General features: G+C 39.7%; 1 protein-coding gene across 1 annotated transcript in view; it reads right to left on the bottom strand.

Moving 5' to 3' along the window:
* Positions 1-22,112, bottom strand: part of LOC127531196 (integrin alpha-M-like) — a 129,905-nt gene that overhangs the window by 19,657 nt on the left and 88,136 nt on the right. The window contains 2 exon segments of the mRNA XM_051939992.1: positions 2,293-2,391; positions 2,485-2,554. Coding sequence (XP_051795952.1) covers positions 2,293-2,391; positions 2,485-2,554 — 169 coding nt within the window.

The following is a 22,112-nucleotide window of genomic DNA, read 5'->3' as shown; positions in this document are numbered from 1 at the left end:
TCAAAGACAACACAGTACTTTGTCACACTCTTCACAGTTGAGTAGACTATTTAATAACGCGTATTCATGCTACACAAATGTAAAACATGTTGAGTGGCAAAACAGCATTGTAAAAAATATCCGAGCACCTTGTATAGTAGCTACACGTGTGACGTTTCTAAAAATCAAACAGTTTGGCAATCGGTTCAAAATTCAGCGAATAATTCCACTTTGAGATTCAGCAGTACCTCTTGCCTCCGTAGATGTCTATGCACCGCTGCCTCCGCTGGTCCCGTTCCGAGATGGCGGCGCTGCAGGCACGTCTCTCGACAGCCTATGAGGCGTCTACGTATGTTGACCGAGCGCCGGGAATCATGGGAGGTTAATGACATCATACAAAATTACTGTCCCCATGAAGAAAACATAGGCGGTTCAGCTCTGTGATTTTTGGCTAAAACTTGGATTTGGAGGTCAGTCGCCAAAATCAAAATATTTTGGCCCCTAACCAGGGTGGTTTATGTCATTTTTGGTCGCCAAAATCATTTTTTAGTCGCAAATGGCGACCTGGCGACCGTCTAAATCGAGCGCTGCATCACCTGTCTGGTCACTTGGGTTATGTTCAAAAACATTGCAGATAAGCGCTACACGTGCAAAGTGCAAACTTTATGCTCAATATAATTCATGAAATTCTCTTTAGTTTACCACAAAGCAAATTACTGAATGTCTACCATGTAAAAAGGGGATTCCCAACCTTTGGTTGTCCTGTGAACCAATCATGTGAGCAGTTGATTGGCAACTGTTTTTTCTCACACTGTTTTATTTGAATATTTTTTAAGCTATTGAAAGCTAAAAATTTAAAGTATTCACTCTGTATTTTAAGTGCGCCCTAAAAAGGAACACAACATTGATACCTAAAGTTCATTTGTGACCCCCAGGTAGGGAACCTCTGTTATAGATAATAATGAATGACTATGCAAGGGAGGGATTTCACATGAAAACAAGCTGTATTTTAGGATAACAAATCAGAACTGGTAGCACAGAACCATGTTCACTCCTATAAATCTCAAGATGTTCATTTCAGGTATTAAAACCCTCAACACTGGTACAAATTAACTAATGAGAGATAACAGTTCCACCGGAGATGTGTGGCTGGCTTTGCTTTGATGTCAGCACCAGCCACTAAGATAACGGATCTGAAAAAAAGCTGATGTCTCTGAAATAAAAACAGTTTTTTAATTTTTATTCTGGTGCCTCTCCGTCAGTCTCTGAAGCCGCTCCATCTTCTGCATTTTCATTCATCATGTTTTGGTATTTACTCTTGAAAAATCCAGCCTGAGAGAATAGAGGAAGGTATAGGTATTACTTAAAACTGCTGCAATCAGAGTCATCATACAGAAATGAAAGAAACCAAAGCAGATAGGACGAAAACTGGTTATTTCGTATTTGAAAATGAAAAGTCACTGCTAATACATATTTTGCCATAAAGATGTCCTTCCCTGTCTGATAAACTGAAAAAGTGTATGAATATTGCCCCACCTTATACAAGCCAGCAGTGAGTAAAGCCAGGAAAGCCAATCCTCCCAGGGAGCCTCCAACAATCTCTTTGGTGAAATCTGGTTCAGGATACACCTCGACCTCAGTCTCAATCTGAGAGAGAAAGTCACAGAATGTGGATGAAACCGAAGCTCATTTGTAATGCAAATTAATTAGAGAATCTAATGTGTACTCACTTTGCGAACAGGTGGATTGTTGTTGGTCCCCGTTGAAAAGAAGATGTACTGGTTTGTGTCATACTCCAGACTGGCTGTGCTGGTCAGCAGGAATTTTGCAGATTTAAGTCCAACCTGAGAATAAAAAACAGTTGTGTGAGCCTTTTGATTAAATTTTTTTTTTTGTCTTTTTTCGATTGTCTTAGAAAATTTCAGACTGCGTCTCAATGCAGCAAAATTACCTGCTCTATCCACCCTGAACTAATGTTGGCAGAGATTGTGTATGTCTTAGTATCCAGGCTTTCCATGAATCTGGTGCACCGGAACACTCTACATCTGGCTACAGAGCAGTCCTGAGAGGGAATAGAGAAAAGTGAATGCAAAGAAAGCCACAGTATAATTTCTAAATGTCAAATTTCAACAGATAAATTGTAGAGGCATACTTACCACCACCATAGTTTTCCGTATCTGAGCAACAAAGTCTCGGACAACAGGTTCTTCATCATTTGTTTCTCTTTGGCAATCTGGAATCTGAAAATGAGCTCATTTTTGTCAGTTTGACTCTCTCAATCTAGACATTTATGGGATCAGTAACATATATTACCTGCAAGCTGCTCAAATCCGCCCAAATGTCTTTATCATTGAGCTGAACTGGAACCCTGATCACCACAGTGAAATTCAGAGCCCTGATGTCATTTGTAACCTAAGGAAAAGGAGAAAAGATAATTAAACATTGAGATCAAGTCTGAATCAAGGTGGTTGACCATTAATACTATTATATGAAGAAAAATGTTACCTTAATTGGCTGCAGGACTGGCTTCTGCAAATCATTCTTTCCAAAGCTGAAATTGTTGTAGCTGAGGGAGCTAAGCAGATATTTTGAACATTTATTAGATATAAGGAAAAGGTCCTTTATTATGATTATATACTATATATCACTACATACTAAAGATTACTATCACTTTATATATGGTTTCTTTTGTTTTAGCTAGAATCACACAAACCTTTCGAGTGTAATGAATATGCTGTATTTCACATTAATCCCTTTCATTTGGTAGAGTTCACTTTTAGGGTCGTGCTCCTTATTTCCACTGAAAGAAAAAAGTGAAAATAATCATATATGTCATTATAGATCTGTTATACAAATGAGGCATGTCTGAAGCAGATGAACAGTACCTGCTGGCATTGGCTGTGATGTAGATTCTTTCATCCAGTTGACTGTTGGTTTCAATCCCATAAGAAATAACGAATAAAGCCTAAAGAAAATGAAATGAGTGAGAGCAATCAGACTGTCTCCTGCCTGACTTGGTGGTCTGTGCAGCAGTGAGGAGGCAAACAACCAACAAACCTTAGCATTGTTCTTGAAAATAGGCTTATCAACAGTGCAGTCTGTCTTTCCAACCACTAAACCATCCTCACTGTCCAAGGATCTGCACTCAATTCTTCCCTTTATTAAGAAAAAAAACACGATAAATTACTGCTGTGTGGCTTTGGAGAGCAGAGATGAACTATAACAGATTTGACCCTGATGTCTTACCTGAAGTATTGTGAACTTCCTATAAGAGATCCCTGGTGGGTATGTGAGTGTAACCAGGCTGTTGTAGGAGTTTTCTCCACGGTTCTCCACTGAGACTGTGACATTCAAGAGCTCATCGATGCCCACTTTAACCTCTGAGGAGCTGACAGATTATGTGGAAGGACCAGAATGAAGGTTGACACCACAGACAATGTGACACAGGATTACTTTGAAATGAACTCTAACATGGTCAGAGTGGAAATGCTAACAAGCTGATAAGAAGTCAGTATGATATTTACTGTGGTCGCTAGCTTAAGTTAGCATGCCAACATTTCCTAATAGCAAAGAACACTGATTGCTGTCATCAGTTATACAGGTATTAGTTGCAGACCAACAAAAAATTACAAATAAAAATTGCCCTGGTGATGATGATGACATGAAAAATTAAAGGTCCAATGTGTAGTATTTAGGGGGATATATTGGTTGTAATTGGTATGTAATCACCTGAAAATAGAAGCGCAATGAAAATTTCTACATTTTACTGGGGTTTAATATATGTTTCTGCTAACACTATTTACTTTGCTTATTTAATATATTAACTGTATATATATTCAAGATGTGAAGGCCAAAGACAGTCTTGTTCGTGGAAGAGTTGGACAACACCGTGTTTCATAGCACTTATTCAGGTTGTTTTTTCCTCACTAGGTTCTCGCTTGTGTTGTATCTACTCTCAGATGTACTTTGCTTTGGATTCAAGTGTCTGCCAAATCAAACTGTAGAATTGTGGAAAACCATAAGAGATTAAATCTCAACTTCTTTTCCCTCAACTAGAAAGACAAACCTCCCTATGAGCTGAAATTTTACTCATTGGTTCTTTTCTTTGGGAAGCAAGAGTTCATTACACCAAATTACTCTGATGGACACTTGTTCTTTCTGAAATTAGTTTTTGTAGAAATTCTCCAACAAATATTTCTTTTGTTACTTTAGAATTTGCCCTTTATATCTACAGGATAAAATGGAGTTTACCATGTTCCCAACACTGATGATAGAGACCCTTTTGCATTTGAAGTGGCCACAGTAGGTTCTCCGAAAGGCTCGGAAGGGAAGGGCGATGTAAGAGTTGTTCAACCTGTTGCAATGTGAAACCTCACTGCTTGAGGCCACAAAATCTTATATACTGGACATTTAAGACATAACCAAAGAGTTCACCCTGAAGGAACAAATGATATATGCACCAAATGTCCATCCATCCATTTTCTTCCGCTTATCCGGGGCCGTGTCGCGGAGGCAGCAGGCGAAGCAGGTCGTTCCAGACGTCCCTACCCCCAGCAACGCTTTCCAGCTCTTCCTGGGGGATCCCGAGGCGTTCCCAGGCCAGATGAGATATATAATCCCTCCAGGGAGTTCTGGGTCTACCCCGGGGTCTCCTCCCAGACGGACGTGCTCGGAAAACCTCCAAAGGAAGTTTCCCTGGAGGCATCCGAATCAGATGGCCAAACTACCTCAACTGGCTCCTTTCGATGCGAAGGAGCAACGGCTCTACTCTGAGCTCCCTCCGGATGTCTGAGCTCCTCACCCTATCTCTGAGGCTGAGTCCAAGCACCCTACGGAGGAAGCTCATTTCGGTCGCTTGTATCCGCGATCTTGTTCTTTTACCCAAAGGTCATGCCCATAGGTGAGGGTTGGAACGTAGATGGACCGGTAAATCGAGAGTTTCGCTTTACGGCTCAGCTCCCTCTTCACGACGGTTCGGTACAATCCCCGCATTACTGCTGACGCCGCACCAATCCGCCTGTCCATCTCTCGCTCCATTTTCCCATCACTCGTGAACAAGATCCCGAGATACTTGAACTCCTTCGCTTGGGGAAGGACCTCCCCCCCCCCCCCCCAACCCAGAGGAAGCAATCCACCGGTTTCCGGCAGAGAACCATGGCTTCGGACTTGGAGGTGCTGATCCGCATCCCTGCCGCTTCACACTCGGCTGCAATCCGCTCCAGTGCGTGCTGGAGGTCACGGTCTGAGGACGCCAACAAAACCACATCATCTGCAAAAAGCAGACATGCGATCCTGAGGCACCCAAACTGGAAACCCTTCCCACCATGACTGCGCCTTGAAATCCTGTCCATGAAGACCACAAACAGGATTGGAGACAAGGGGCAGCCCTGGCGGAGTCCAACACCCACTGGAAACGTGCCTGACTTAGTGCAGAGTATGCGGACACAGCTCTCACTTTGGTCGTACAGGGACCGACTCATAGCAACGAGCTCGGTACCCCATACTCCCTCCCGCAGTGCCTCCCACAGAGCTTCTCGGGGGACACGGTCGTAGGCCTTCTCCAGATCCACAAAACACATGAAGACTGGCAGGTCAAACTCCCATGCCCCCCTCAGCAGCTCCGCAAGGGTAAAGAGCTGGTCCGCTGTTCCACGACCGGGATGGAATCGGCATTGCTCCTCCTGAATCCGAGGTTCGACTATCGGTCGGAGCCTCCCTTCCAGCACCCTAGAGTAAACTTTCCCGGGGAGGCTGAGAAGTGTGATATCCCGGTAGTTGGCACACACTCTCCGGTCCCCCTTTATGAAAATAGGGACCACCACCCCGGTCTGCTACTCCACAGGTACTGTACCCGATGCCCACGTGACATTGTATAGACGTGTCAACCAAGACAGTCCAACAATGTCCAGAGCCTTCAGCATCTCAGGGTGAATCTCGTTCACACCTGGCGCCTTGGCACCGAGGAGCTTCTTAACTACCTCGGCGACCTCTGCCACGGATATGGACGGAGATCCCCCCGATACCAAATGTCATTGCAGTTTGTCAAATATGTAGCTGAAGAAGTAAAGCAGCAACTCGAGCCATAAATTGACACCAAAGGGGGATGATCTCAGTGTAAATCTTTGTATTTCATCCTTTGGAAACCAGGATTGTTTTTGACCAAAATTGATTGACAAAAGTTTGGTGTTTGGCCCAAAGTATCAACCGACCTTTACTCTATTGTACTGAATCCAAAACTAAAACAAAAGCAATAAGAACATGCTGACCTGTTAAACCATGCAAACTATTTGTACTAGCAGAGAAAAGAAAAATACAATGTGCCCACACATTCAAACAAAGCTTCACTTACGTAACTTGACCTCACCTGGAGAAGTTGAAATCCACTTTCAGATTATCTACACATTTGTCATCCATGCCGCAGTTGATCTCAAACCCAATCTGTGGAAGACGATATGAAATAAAATGTATTTGTTCAGAAAGTCCAAGTGAATCATCAGGTTCAGGTCATCAGGTGTCTTTGAAGTTTACTTACAGAATAAAAGGTTGTTGTTTGAGCCTGCTGAGCAAGACTTGGTCTGAGATTTGTGTTCGAGGGCAAACCATCAAATGTGAATCTGACCTCATTGGAAAGTTCATTGAGAGCATCTTCTGGACAAGCCTGCAAGGAGGAGGCATTATTATTAAAGAGCATTTCTAAAGGTTCTGGGAGTTAGTTTGGATTCACAGCTAGAGGACTCTTAAAAACAAAAAAGGTGTCAGAAATGTTTTATTGGCCAAATTAACCATTGATAGTTGTACTCAGTCTTCCTTGTGTGATTGGATTTTTACCTCAATGATGAAGTTCACACGGGTGCACTTTTGCGTACTTAAGTCAACAATTAGGGATCCGGCCTCTGCTTGCTGTTTGTCACTGATGTAAGCTCGATTATTTGGTGGCTTGTGAGTGGCGTCCAACGTGAAAGTAAAATTAATCCTTGCTTGAGCTGAAATAGATTAGAGTTTCAGGAAAATGCTACAAATGCACACTGAATTTAAATGGAAGAAAAGGTGAGGTGAATGAGGAACCTGTGTTCACTGTAGAGACTCTGGTCATGGTGAAGCAGATCGTAGCTTTCCCGTTCAGGGGCTGTGTGCAGTCTGTATTCTGAGTGGGGATCTGGGTTGGGTTGAATGACACCTCAGTTTCCACCATTACGATAGGCCTTGACCTGAGAAAGGACATAGTAGGAAGATACATGTCAGCAAGTTTTAGTTTTGGGGTTAATAATCACTACGACCACCACTAACTTCATACTTGTCACTTTGCTTTAGTCTCCATACACTGCAGAGCTATATATATATTTTTTTTTAAAAACATATGGTTCCATGTAAATACAGCAAGATTACAAATGGCAGGATTACAGTAGACAGCAGAAATGCATTTCATCAAATCTCACCTGAGTAAGACAACTGTGCCCATTGAACCCACCGCTAAGTCAGGTAGTCTGTCACCACTCTGGTCGAAAGACGACTGACTGATCGACATGCCGAAGAACTTCAGTCCTGACTGGACTTCAGAGGCAGCTATTCTCTGTGTAAATGGAAATATGATATTTTATATAATCATTTTGCAAACTGCATAGCTCTCATGCACAAAAACACGAGACTTTACACCTGACGGTGTTCAGTCTTCTCTGTGAGGTCTTGAAAGTTGTTCACCTGTGATAAAGCAGGACTGATTCTTACTCCTCCTTCACCATGGAATATGTAGATACTGCCTTGACCCTCGTTCTCCAAAGGTGCTCCAACTGCCAAGTCTCTGAATCCATCTGCGTTCAGGTCAGGCAGCACAGCGAGAGAAGACCCAAACCTTCCATTGTCAGATTCATCTCCTCTTAGGACTAATGGAGCATCAAACTGACACTCAACTTTCTGGTGAAAATACAAGAAAGAGAGTGAATGCTTCAAGCTCAATGAAAAGTAGATAAAAGAAAACAGATGGATGCATTTAGTGGCACTAGATATAACTGCCATTTACCAAACGAACTACTCTGCAAACGTAAACTCTTCCCTCCCTGTTGGGTTCCTTGTACATTGGGGCGGATATGAGGACGAGATCAGAGTAGCCGTCAGAGTTCAGATCCATGGCACAAACCTCAGCCCCAAAATATTCACCAGTCTGAAACTGCAACAAATCAGCAACAAAAAGATAAACAAAAGCAGGAAGTTTTATTGAAGAAAATAATTGAAATGTGATTTAAGTTGCCCCTCAGGACCACCTGGCTCTGTACTGTATGTACCTGCCATGGATGGGGATCAATCCTTTGGTTAAAGCTTTCTCTGTAAACAGCCATTGCAATTCCTCTGTGTTCGTATCTCGGAGCACCAAGAACTGTCAGGAGGCCGTCCCTGGTTTTAACAGCTGCCATGGAGTAACCTAGAGTTTAACAGTTAGGGGGCCAAGGCAAAAGAGAAAAACTGTTACAATATACAGAAGTTTAGCCAATGTAGACAGGTTGTGTATCATTACCTCTGCAGGGAACAACCAAATGTTCCATAAAGAATCCTACATTTTATTGTCTTGTGTCCACTGCATGTCTTTACATTGTTCTTCCCTGAACACATTGATAAGCTACTGCAGATTCTAAATCTTAATTTTTTATTTATTTATTTATTTTATTTTATTTTATTTTTTTTGGGGGGGGGGGGTTGGGCTTTATTGGCTTTGTTAACAGGACAGCAATGACAGAGACACAGGAATGTGGGGAGAAGAAAATAATAGGGAAAGAACCTGCAGCAAAAATTCCTCGGCCTATAGCCGCTGTTTATGTGTTGCCCGCACAACCTGTTGAGCTACTGGGTCGCCCCGGTTCCAGTGTATTTTTGCAAAGGGAAATGGAATATTTTATCTTTAAAATTACAGGCCGTCATGGTGTTTCAAACTCGCTATTCCACCTTTACATCTTTCCTGCCACTTTTCCAAACTTATTAGTGTGTTATTAAAAACTTGGATGAAGAATTACAGTAGAGCTGTACATACATGTGCGTTGTGAATTGGTGATAATTGAATTGAAATGAACCTAATTGAGCTGAGCTGAGCTAAAATGAATGGAATTTAATTAAATTGAATGAATTAATTGAATTGAACTTAAATCAACTAAAACAAACTGAACTGAACTGGGGCTGCACAGTGGCTCGGTGGTTAGCAATTTGGCCTTGCAGCTAGAAGATCCCCGGTCTACGTCCCCACCTTCCCCGGATCTTTCTGCATGGAGTTTGCATGTTCTCCCTGTGCATACGTCGGCTCTGTCCAGGTACTTCGACTTCCTCCCACAGTCCAAAAAAATGCTGAGGTTAATTGGTGATTCTAAATTGTCTGTAGGTGTGAATGCGAGTGTGATTGTTTGTCTGTATCTGTAGCCCTGTGATAGACTGGTGAGCTGTCTCGGTTTCCCCTGCCTTCACCCCAAATCAGCTGGGATAGACTCCAGCCCCACTGTGACCCTTGTGAGGATTCAACAGTCTATAGATAATGGATGGATGGGTGATAATGGATGAATTGAACTGATCAAATTGAATTAAATATACATAATCACACATGCGATTATGGTTTGTTCTTGCTGTAATATTCTTACCTAGATAACTGTCAGGCTTCATAGATTCAGGCTCATATGAGTTAATTCTGTCGCCTCGTCTTATATATTGTGTGTAGCCTCCCTTCCACTGGTTTGCACCAACAACAGCCATCTGAATCCCCTGCAAAATAGGCAAAAGTACAAAATCTATTTGTTTGGTGCAAAACCTCTGGCAAATAAAAAGCTCAGTTTTCACATCTGATTATGAGATCGTGAGTCTGTTTTCCGAAGAATATAATAATGTATGTAGCCCGTTGAGTTTCCAGAGTTTTCTGTTACCCCTGGTACATAAGTTGCACTGAATCCCTCTTGAGACATTTGCATTTTCAGGGATTCACCACCGCTTTGAGATCCTGCAACAGCAAAGTAAATGAGCATTTAAAGGGAGACGCAATTAAACAATCACAATTTACAAGTTCAAGTTTAGACTGCAGATTTGAAATTATTGTTTTCTGATCGACATTAACAGGAATTTCAACACAATGAAGTTTGCATTTGTACCTTCGATAGCGAAGATGCTGTCCTGCAACGTCTGTCTGATTATTTCGAGGGCATCAAAACTTTCCACTTGAAACACGTGTTTTGCCGCGGGAGAAGATGCAATGATGTTCAGTTCATCTTTTGCCTTCTGATCATGAAATGCACTCCCCACCTAAGTTCATTGAAAAAAGCATGTTGTATGGACTCTGTTCACTGAATTTTGTAGCCACATGTAATATATTACTGAGTTAATTCATATTAATTACAGTGTCAATGAACAAACTAACATGTGATGCTGTAAAAGGATTTATACACATCATCTTTTGTAGTAGAAAAACAGGCTGACATTTAAATTGAGATTTTAAAAAAAAACTCTGAGATTTGACCATCAGACAGTATCATGTGATCCTACAGTCTCAAAACTGGCAGAAATACAATGTCAGTATAAAACTACCTTATACATAAAACCAGACTACTCACCCCAATAGCAAATCGAACAATTTTTTTCCCTTCAGCTAACCGTGCTGCACTTGGCAAACTCTTTCGGTCATGAGATGCTCCGTCAGTGATGACTATCAAGATCTTCTTCACGTTTAATCTGGAACCTCTTTGTGCATTGAAAACGTTATTGCTGTCAAATAAAAGAATCTATTTTCAATTCAACTTTTTTCACAGTATATTTTATCATCTTACAAGACTAACTGCATGATTGATTCTATAATATTTAAAGATGTTTTTATTGTATCATCTATCAACATCACAGAAATGTTTGTACTGCGCTGGATGTTTGCAGCTTGTGTTTCTAAAAATCTGAGCAATTTATCTCAGTAGTACAAGTATAATTTTCCAAATTTAGCCACTTTTTACATCAGGCCTTGGTTGGGTTTTTTTCATCCACGTCACACAGTGTACAGTGTGCTCACATTCATTGGAAATTAAAGACAGAGTGTCCAGATAGAAAATCAACATGACAATTACAATGTCAGTTGTAGCTCATTAGTAATATCATGGCAGCACTTACACGACATATTCAATGGCCTTAGCTGTGTAAGTTGTTTCCCTATGTTGATATATCCCATCAATGTTCTGCTCCCAGTTTCCACTTGAGAAAAAATCATCAAAGTAATAATGGACCTGGGGTGATCTGGAGAACTGGGAAACTGAAAACTGAAATAAAGGAAAGAAAAATGATCAAATCTCGCAAATTTCCTTTTGTCTTTTTGAGGTTAAATACATTGAAACCGTGGAGTTATTTTGTGCATGTGCTTCAATTTTACCTGTGTGTCTTCTGACAGAAATGACCGGACCATTTTTTTCACAAAATCCTTCATTTTTTGAAAATCTTGTGGAGAAACGCTGCCTGAACCGTCCAACAGGAAGGCAATGTCTGCTTTTGTGCACTCTGTCAAAGTGATGAGTCAGAAATGAGATTTATGAATTAATCACACCATGCAACAAATGGATTCAGTGTTTTTTAACAAACTGACTGAATCCCTGCATTTCCTGGGTGACAACAACAATAATCACTCTTTACTGATTGTAACTGTGAATATATTTTTTGCTTAGTTTAAAAAATCGTGGACATGATTTGATTTCTTTTCTGTTTTGGTTATAAAATATGACATGAGCAGCAGATTAAGAAGACATGTAGAGTTCATTTGAAACTCCATTTTATAAATTTTCAGAAAGCTTATTTTTTTTTATTGTTTACATGAGAGAATAATAATTACAATAATAATTTATTTTTTCTCTGTTTTGTCATGTATATTTCTACTGAGTTAAATCCACTTAACTTCAGTTTGATTGATATTATCTCAAGTAAATAATAAAAGGAAAAAGTTTTCTGAAAATTTGTCAAAACGGAGTTATCTGTTTTTGCAAATAAACTCTTCAAATGCTTCTCGAGATGGTAATGACAAATGTCTAACTATAAATATAATTATTCACCGTGGAGGCCAACATTTCTCAGTATTCTGTAACATTTTTCCTTTGAAAATGTGTGTTTTTCTAGGAGGTTTTTTAGAGGTTTATAAAGTAATATTGTAGCGCACAGTTTGATTCCCATCCTTATCTCAGGGACTCAAGACAAAGAAAAAAATCAAATGCAACAAATTTGATGTCAGTTTGTTTTGCTGCTGTTGGATATCTGAAATTTGTCATGTTTCATTACTATTACTATTTTGATTTACTATTTGAATTACTCTTTGGTTTAAGGATAACAAAGCCACCCATTTTAAATGCAGTTAGTGTTATTCCTTTCTGCAGGCTGTAAGAAATCACATCAGACTGACTGATTTGAAAAATGTGTTGAGCTGTTAGTATCATGACCTGAGAATAAAATGAACAGATTCCAGGATCTAATGATGTGCATGTTGTGTGTGTGTGTGTGTGTGTGTCTGTGTGTGTGTGTGTGTGTGTGTGTGTGTGTGTACTTGTTTCTGCTATACCGGTGGGGACTTTGACCTGACTATTTGCTATAAAGGTGGGGACCTAAAATGAGGTCCCCACGGGTGGCAACACCGTTTTCTTGGCCATATTGTTGTTAATAAAAAATGTAAAAGTGCAAAAATGTTTGTTTAGGGTTAGGCATTGATTTGGTGATGGTTAAGGTTAGGGTTAGGGTAAGGGTTAGGAATTAGATATGAATGGGAGTCAATGGTAAGTCCCCACCGGTATAGAAAAACAAACATATGTGTGTGTGTGTGTTCCTGTACTTGCTACATGATGAGTACCATTTTCTGCATTTAACTATCAAAGTGAGGACATTTTTACAAAGTGAGGACATTTTGGCCGGTCCTCACTTTGAAACAGCCATGTTTGAGGGTGAAGACCTCTTTTTAGAGAACAGGTATGAATTGAGGTTTGGTTAGGGTTAGGGTAAGGATTAAGTTTTGGCAATCAGTTGTGATAGTTAAGGTTAGGGTAAGGCTCTAGGAAATGCATTACGCCTATGGATGTCCTCACTAAGATAGAAGTACAAACGTGTGTGTGTGTGTGTGTGTGTGTGTGTGTGTGTGTGTGTGTGTGTGTGTTTGTGTGTGTGTAATGGCATATGGATGTTTTGTACAAACTCAACAAACAGTTACCTTCAAGAGAAGAAGGCATAGGAGATCCAAATCTGTTCTGGCTGGATATCTGAAAGCAGACACCGTTATACATGGTGATACTTTTGCAGTCCCTAGGGATGGTTGGGCCACATGCCTGAAAGCAAACAAAGGTTTAGATCTGAATAAGAGGTTCATTATTTTCTGGCCCTTCAACATTTTCAAGATGCAACAACTGGGATTTCTGGGTTTTCACCAGTGCAAACAGGATAAGAGATTTGTATATGGGTCAATGTATAATTGCAGGACTTTTTGTAACAGAGTTGACATTTTTTGCTGTTTTCAGGCCTAAAATCAGCATGGCCGCCTAGAACCAAACACCACATGGTATTTTTACAGAAAGATTCTTCTAAAATATTGCATATACAATTGAATAAAAGTGAAATTGAACGTTATATGTCATGATATTTGTTACAAATTTATGATGATGTTGTGATTAAATGCTCTTTATGATTTCAAACTACTGTATAACTGTGTGACTCGGAACTCATATCACACAATGTACCCAGTAAATTTCCATGATTTAACTTTGACCATGAAAATATAACAAGTTAGTCCTGCAAGCAGCCAGCAGAAACTGGCTGCTCAGAAACTGATGATACCAGTGTAACTTGTTTATGCGCCTGCTCAAAAGCTGAACTGTTTCCACCTGTTGTCAGTTACTCATTCAGACTCTGCTCTGTTCAAGTTATTTCTTGCACAAGAAAAACTTTTCTTTGACTTAAGAGATGACTCAAGAATTTTCCTGACAGTATACTAGTAAGCCTGTTGACATGCGATAAATCCACTCTTGACTCACATACTACTCTATATTAAATAACTCAGAAACTTGGAGATTTGGAGTCTTTAAGTTTGTTTTTCTCCAGGAGGAAATGACATCATGTGGAGCAGGTCATGTGATCTAGAATTAACACACTTCCTTGAGAAGTGTTTTTGTAACGGGTAACTTAGTTGAAAGTGATTTCTCAGACACAGATAAAATGTGTCATTTTCCAAAATGAAATTTGATATATTGCCAAAACAGAAATATCTGTCATGATTATCTCAACTGAATAAAAGGAACACAATCAAAACAGTTTTTGACGAAGCTCATTTTATCATTCTTTAGCTAATTAGAAGGTGGTTGTTTGTAAATACGGACAGTTATTTAGTTGACATTTTAGTGATATCCAGTCATTTTTTAAATAAACAATTGTTTAAATAATTATGGAATTGTCAAGACATGATCATAATGAACATAAAAAACTTTAATATAAATGTTTGCAAGACATATCCCATGGATTTCAAAAGTCGCTCAGTTATACAATGGGTACGGAAAGTATTCAGACCCCTTGAAATTTTTCACTCTGTGTCATTGCAGCCATTTGCCAAAATCAAAAAAGTTCATTTTATTTCTCATTAATGTACACTCAGCACCCCATTTTGACAGAAAAAAAGAGAAATGTAAAAATGTTTGCAAATTTATTAAAAAAGAAAAACTGAAATATCATATGGTCATAAGTATTCAGACCCTGTGCTCAGTATGGAGTAGAAGCACCCTTTTCAGCTAGTACAGCCATGAGTCTTCTTGGGAATGAGGCAACAAGTTTTTCACACCTGGATTTGGGGATCCTCTGCCATTCTTCCTTGCAGATCCTCTCCAGTTCTGTCAGGTTGGATGGTGAACATTGGTGGACAGCCATTTTGAGTTCTCTCCAGAGATGTTCAGTTGGGTTTAGGTCAGGGCTCTGGCTGGGCCTGTCAAGAACGGTCACAGAGTTGTTCTGAAGCCACTCCTTTGTTATTTTAGCTGTGTGCTTAGGGTCATTGTCCTGTTGAAAGGTGAACCTTCGGCCCAGTCTGAGGTCCTGAGCACTCTGGAAGAGGTTTTCCTCAAGGATATCTCTGTACTTGGCCGCATTCATCCTTCCTTCAATTGCAACCAGTCGTCCTGTCCCTGCAGCGTAAAAACACCCCCACAACATGATGCTCCCACCACCATGTTTCACTGTAGGATTGTATTGGGCAGGTGATGAGCAGTGCCTAGTTTTCTCCACACATACCGCTTAGAATTAACACCAAAAAGTTCAATCTTGGTCTCATCAGACCAGAGAATCTTATTTCTCATAGTCTGGGAGTCCTTCATGTGTTTTTTGGCAAACTCTATGCAGGCTTTCATGTGTCTTGCACTGAGGAGAGGCTTCCGTCGGGCCACTCTGCCATAAAGCCCCGACTGGTGGAGGGCTGCAGTGATAGTTGACTTTGTGGAACTTTCTCCGATCTCCCGACTGCATCTCTGGAGCTCAGCCACAGTGATCTTTGAGTTCTTCTTTACCTCTCTCACCAAGGCTCTTCTCCCACCATTGCTCAGTTTGGCTGGACGGCCAGGTCTAGGAAGAGTTGTGGTCGTCCCAAACTTCTTCCATTTGAGCATTATGGAGGCCACTGTGCTCTGAGGAACCTTGAGTGCTGCAGAAATTCTTTTGTAACCTTGGCCAGATCTGTGCCTTGCCACAGTTCTGTCTCTGAGCTCCTTGGGCAGTTCCTTTGACCTCATGATTCTCATTTGCTCTGACATGCACTGTGAGCTGTAAGGTCTTATATAGACAGGTGTGTGCCTTTCCTAATCAAGTCCAATCAGTTTAATTAAACACAGCTGGACTCCAATAAAGAAGCAGAACCATCTCGAGGAGGATCAGAAGAAATGGACAGCATGTGAGTTAAATATGAATGTCGCTGCAAAGGGTCTGAATACTTATGACCATGTGATATTTCAGTTTTTCTTTTTTATAAATTTGCAAAAAATTCTACATTTCTGTTTTTTTCTGTCAAGATGGGGTGCTGAGTGTTCATTAATGAGAAATAAAATTAACTTTTTTGATTTTGGCAAATGGCTGCAATGACAGAGAGTGAAAAATTTCAAGGGGTCTGAATACTTCCCGTACCCACTGTATATTGACCCATATCTCTGCACTGATGTTGATATCTGCAGTTCACCAACTCACAATAGTGTTTTGTGTGTCAGGATCACTTTTCATCATCAAACCCAGGGACATATTGACTGCAGCATTTAGCCCTGCAACTAAAGCATTGAAGTCTTGTTAAAACATTCATAAACACTTCAGAGAAGCAAGAGAACAGTGAAACCACCAAAAGTAAAGCACTTTCCAAGTGTTAGCAGCATGATCTCATCCAGACTCAGTGTGATTTAAATTCCCAAATACATTTAACAGGACTGAACAGAAAACACAATTTTGCCCTAAAAATGTACAAATAAAAGAAACTTCATCAGGAACAAATTCACTCTCATTTAACTGCAAGTCAGGATCATTTTTGAGTGTCAACACCAGCATTTTTCTGAGCTATATGAGTATCTATCACCTGAGCCATACAAGGTCCAGTCCCAAGATTGGTTTATGAACTCCCAGAAAATAACTTATCATTTCTGCTGTTTACTGTCTTAGGACATCATGTGTAGATATTTAGAAATGAATGCTTTCCTACCTATGTTTCTGCAGTTGTCGTTGGTGCAGCTGTATATTTGGCCCCTTCCATTTTCTGAATACTGTTCAAGTGGGGCGCTTACGAGCAAACTGAGGAAATGAAACCAGAACAGGACACATATCTGGTCAGCACAATACAGTGAAATAAACCCCATATTTTCCTATTAATAGACCCTCTCATGTGTAGACATGTTGTGACTCAGTCTGCCTGCTAAGGGCCAGTGATGATCAGGCAGCTTTGCCACACACAGTCAAAAACCAATTCTGGATCAAAACTTGGAGTCTTTAAAAAGTTCTCAAGAAAGAGTCTTCAAGCAGTCTTCAGAGTCTGATGTGAATAATGTTTATTCAATGCAGAGGCTGTAAGAACCAACATGAGCAAAATCTCGAGATTTTTACTGCCGAAACAAAGCATTGCATCAACTTTTATTGCAAATTTATATGCAAATTTCTTCTAAACTCACTTCTTCCACCCTTAAAAGCCACAGCCCATCGTCTTAAGACCCAATCAGGATTCCCATGAAGTAATCGTACCCAAAGTTTGGACCCCTCCTCTCTTTTATTTCTGCGAGGTTGGCATTTTTTCTGCTTAGCTCGGCGAGTTTCAAGTAACGAGCGCCGACGTAGAGAGGACATGAACTTCCTGTCTCATGCCTGATATGGGCTTCCATAGAATTCCACTGGGTTGCCGCTTCACACAGGATTATTTAATGCACTCATAACTTCAGCTGACCTGTTTGGTCTCCTGATCTCATCTTTATTAGCTCTGAAATTTGATTCACACATTCCACTTTGTCTAGTTTTGTCTTTTGTTCAATTTTAAACCACAACAGATATCACAGAGATGAAACCTGGGGGGGGGAAAGCTTAAGTAGCAGATAGATGTCATTTAGTTTTAAACCCACATTCAACACAACAATGCACAAAGTCACTCACTCTGATTGTCTTTGCACCACCTGGTAGCCAAAACCTGCAGCAGGGTTCCTCAGAGTCTTCCAAGCCACAGGATCAATATTGTAACAAAGTGCACCTTGAAACACTGAGGAAGGAAGGTTATTTGTCTTTTTTAAAGTCACTTAGTGCCTGATGATATTGTGTTTGTAGCACCTTTGTTGTAACTGTGTGGGTTCTTTTTTTTTCTTTTTACAGCAATAAGTAAGAGGTCTTTATCTGTACAATGATTCTGTATTATTATTCTGCACAAGAATATCCTTCAGAATAAATAAAAAATATCTTATCTTCTTTCCTGACACTGACTAAAATTATACAAATTACAACATCGTGTTAGTATTTGACACTTTGGTTTCCTGTACATTTAAGTAAGTGAAATGCTGTTATGTGATAGTTTTGCTGTCATGGACAAAAAACGATACAAAATGGTACAATGAGAAGCCCACAGGTTCATCTTTTTTTCATACCAGTGCAGTTTCAGTTTAGTCACTGTGACTTTTAGGGCTTCAACAGCAGTTACAGAAAATATTCTCACGAATCTACCTGCAGTTATTTAGTTTTTGTCAAACATTATTAATGTGGTTTTAACATGGTCTTAGTTGTGTAGCAAGTCACTAGGTAAATCTAGAAGAAAATTAAATACATAAAAGGAAGCTATAAAGGCAGTGTAAGTGGGACTTATAAGTAGGAATATTAGTTTTAATGTTCAAAAAGTTATAATCAATGACAAAACCTCCACTCTCCTGCAGCCCTTCACCACATGAGTGGGTAACAATTTAGGCTCATACATTCAATTGCACAGATGGTTATGGGTCCAGGTTCAAGTATTTAGTTTAGTTGTTGTTTCTGTAGCACATTTTCACTAAAAACATTGAAATAATCTCATTCAAAATCCCAGAGGACTATACAGTACAGCTGTTTTCACAGTCAGGACTTATTGAGCTGGTCACTTCCTCAAGCAGGTAGTTTGATTTACAGAAGAAAATTGTCTTCAAATGTTTTATTAATTCTTATTGTTAATATTGTGGTCATTAATCTGTTAACTGTGGTGTGTTTGTTTAAATGCCGCAAATAACAACGCTGGCTTTAAGAGGGTAAACGAAGCAGCTGCCATAAATGTGAATAAAGTCATATTTTTAATGCAAGGTAGAAACTCACTGTCTTACCTGACAAGATCAGTGTGGCAGTAATTATCCAGTCCATTGTGTTAATCCTTTGACTTAAAGTATGATGTACCCTCAAAGCTCCAACAAATGCATTTAGACACTATGTGAGGTAACTTAACTACTCCCACTTCTGCAAGTGTCAAAGACAGATGTTGACAGCAGAGTGCAGAAATCATTCAGTGGCAGCTCAAAGTCGAGGCAGTCGGTTAGAGGTGGGATTAAAATACGGCTGTTTTATTTAGCACACTCTGTGTTGTCACTTTATTGCACAAACCATTGGTGTTGTCTAATTTTGCTCAGATGCTTTAAGAAACTTAAAAAGCACAAATGTGAATTATTATTTAATCAGCAGAAGTACACAATGTCTTAGTTCATTTCAGGGAAATCAGATGAGAGTATATGAAAAATGACAGAAAACAAAGCCCTGTCTCTAACTTGATCAGAGATAAATTCTGTGTTGAGTAAAAGGAAGCAGGTTTCATGAAGGTGAGTCAAACTCTAGATAGTATTCTTTACAACAAAAAGACTTAGCGACAACACCATATAAGATACATTTACTGATGGAAATGCTGATAAAAATAATTTTCTGTGGAAGTTTGTCTTCTTCCCAGACTGGTGGACAAAATAGGAAGTGAATATTTTTATTGTGAAATCCTAATTATCAGCTCTTCTAAGCTTCCTCATGATTCAAAAAAATCTTAAAATAAATAGGTTCATTTCTCCTTTTCTCAACTTACTCAACACTGTGTGATTCCATTTGTTCGTCACAACAATAGATAATATGTCAGTTTTGTAAGTGACAGCCTGTCTGACTTAAAATAGTACTAGATTCAGTATGTGGTCACTTCATGTCTACGTTACCAAAATAACACTGGATATGTTCTATTCAAGTTTTCTTTCTGTATTATGTTGCTATGTTTCAGCATTTCAGCTGAGTGGATATATACACTATCTTGTCAAACGTATTCGCTCACCCATCCAAATAATCAGAATCAGGTGTTCCAATCACTTCCATGGCCACAGGTGTATAAAATCAAGCACGTAGGCATTCAGACTGGTTTTACAAACATTTGTCAAAGAATTGGTCACTCTCAGGAGCTCAGTGAATTCCAGCATGTAACTGTAATGGGAAGCCACCTGTGCAACAAATCCAGTCATGACATTTCCTCGCTCCTAAATATTCCACAGTCAACTGTCAGCTGTATTATAAGAAAGTGGAAGTGTGTGGGAACGACAGCAACTCAGCCACCAAGTGGTAGGCCATGTAAACTGACGGAGCAGGGTCAGTGGATGCTGAGGCGCACAGTGCCAAGAGGTGGCCAACTTTCTGCAGAGTCAATGGCTACAGACCTTCAAACTTCATGTGTCCTTCAGATTAGCTCAAGAACAGTGCTTCAGCAGAGAGCTTCATGGAATGGGTTTCCATGGCCGAGCAGCTGCATCCAAGCCATACATCACCAAGTGCAATGCAAAGCATCAGATGCTGTGGTGTAAAGCAGTGATTCCCAACAAGGGGTACACAAACAGATTGCAGGGGGTACGTGGAAACATTTAATAATTTATTTCCAACCTGGGAGTATTGAGATAAGCCCATCAATAAAATGGAACGTGCGCTACAACTAGTTTCTCCGGGGAGACAATAATCTGAGGCACAGTCGCGCCAAAATGTAAACAGCGGCTAACCTGCAGCCAGGCAAACATGGGTAAATGTCAAGAGGCATTCGACAGGGATGTCCAATCTCTCCAAAGCTTTTCATCCTAGCAACCCAATTACTAACTACTCTCATTAACCATTCAAGCGAAATAGAAGGCATTACAATTTTCGATAAAGAATTTAAATTGAGTCAATTTGCCGATGATACAGTAATTTTTCTGAAAGACAAATCAATGATTCATAAAACCCTTGATATGATCTCCCTTTTTTCAAATGCTTCAGGTTTATCTCTTAATTTAAGTAAATGTGAACTACTCCCAATTCATACCAGTACGGACTCTACAATTTCTTCAATTAAAATAGCGACAGAAGTGAAATACTTAGGAATTACAATATCTAAAAACATCATCAGACGTGAAGACATAAATATCTCTAACCGTATATCAGCTGTTAAAAAATCCCTCAGTCACTGGCTGACCAGAGACCTTACTATTTTTGGTAGAATGTTACTGTCTAAAACTGAAGGTGTCTCTAAATTAATTTACCCTTGCCACTCCATGTATATTTCCACTAACAATATCAATAAAGTCAGTTCAATTATTTTTCAGTTTGTATGGAGAAATAAAACCCACTACATCAAGAAGTCACAACTAGTTAAAGTATATGATAAAGGTGGTGTTAAAGCTCTAAACTTTGAGTCAATGGTTGGCACCTTTAAAATAAATTGGATTAAAGCTTGTCTGTCTCAGCCAAACTCCATGTGGTTTCATATCCCAAGATCTTTGTTTACCAGAATGGGAGGTCTTGACTTCCTCCTAAAGTGTGATTTTGAGATCAACAAAATTCCCATTAAACTCTCCAACTTCCACAGACAGGCTCTTCAGTTTTGGAAGATGATATTTACTCATAATTTTTCTCCTCATGGTTCAACCTTATGGAATAATAGAGTCATCTTAGTTAAAAATAAATGTGTATTTAAGAAAGATTGGTTTGAGCGAGGTATAGTTTTTGTAACTGATTTATTGGACTCCAGTGGCAAATTATTCGATTACACAACTTTTATAACCAACTATGATTTAAATTGCTGCTACCGAGATTATCATAAAATCTGTAAGGCAATTCCCCTGCCTTTGATTCAGATGATTCAGAGTATCATGAACTATACAAACGTGAAGGCTACATTGCCAAAATTACTTATTGATGACTGTAGTTTATTTGACAGGAAATGTAGCAACAAATTAATTAATGCTGCTTTTAAATCTAAAGCTTTTCATGACTATCATAGAGAGGCACGCATTCAAGCTCCGGGGGCACGAAGTGTTTCTCTTTGGATCAAGGCTCTCACCAAATATCTTAAATGGCCCATCCCCCCAAAAGTTAAAGAAACTCATTTTAAGATAATCCACAACATTTATCCAACAAGTGCTTTTCTCAAGAACAGGTTTAGATTTGAAGTAGATCCCTGTGTCTTTTGTCACGAAGAAGAAGAAACACTGGAACACATGTTCTTTTTATGTCCTGTGTCTCAGAAATTCTGGTCTGATATAAGAAGCTGGCCGTTGACTAAAATTAAGGACATTCCAACCCTTGATATCCTTCACGTTATGTTTTATATGGACAATATGAATTCATCTGTCTCTGTTATGGTAAATATTGTTTTGCTTCTGGGTAAACATCATCTT

The sequence above is a fragment of the Acanthochromis polyacanthus genome, chromosome 19 (genome assembly GCF_021347895.1).
Source record: "Acanthochromis polyacanthus isolate Apoly-LR-REF ecotype Palm Island chromosome 19, KAUST_Apoly_ChrSc, whole genome shotgun sequence".
Lineage (NCBI taxonomy): Eukaryota > Metazoa > Chordata > Actinopteri > Pomacentridae > Acanthochromis > Acanthochromis polyacanthus.
The sequence above is the reverse complement of the archived record's forward strand: the minus strand, read 5'-3'. Positions and strand labels throughout refer to the sequence as shown.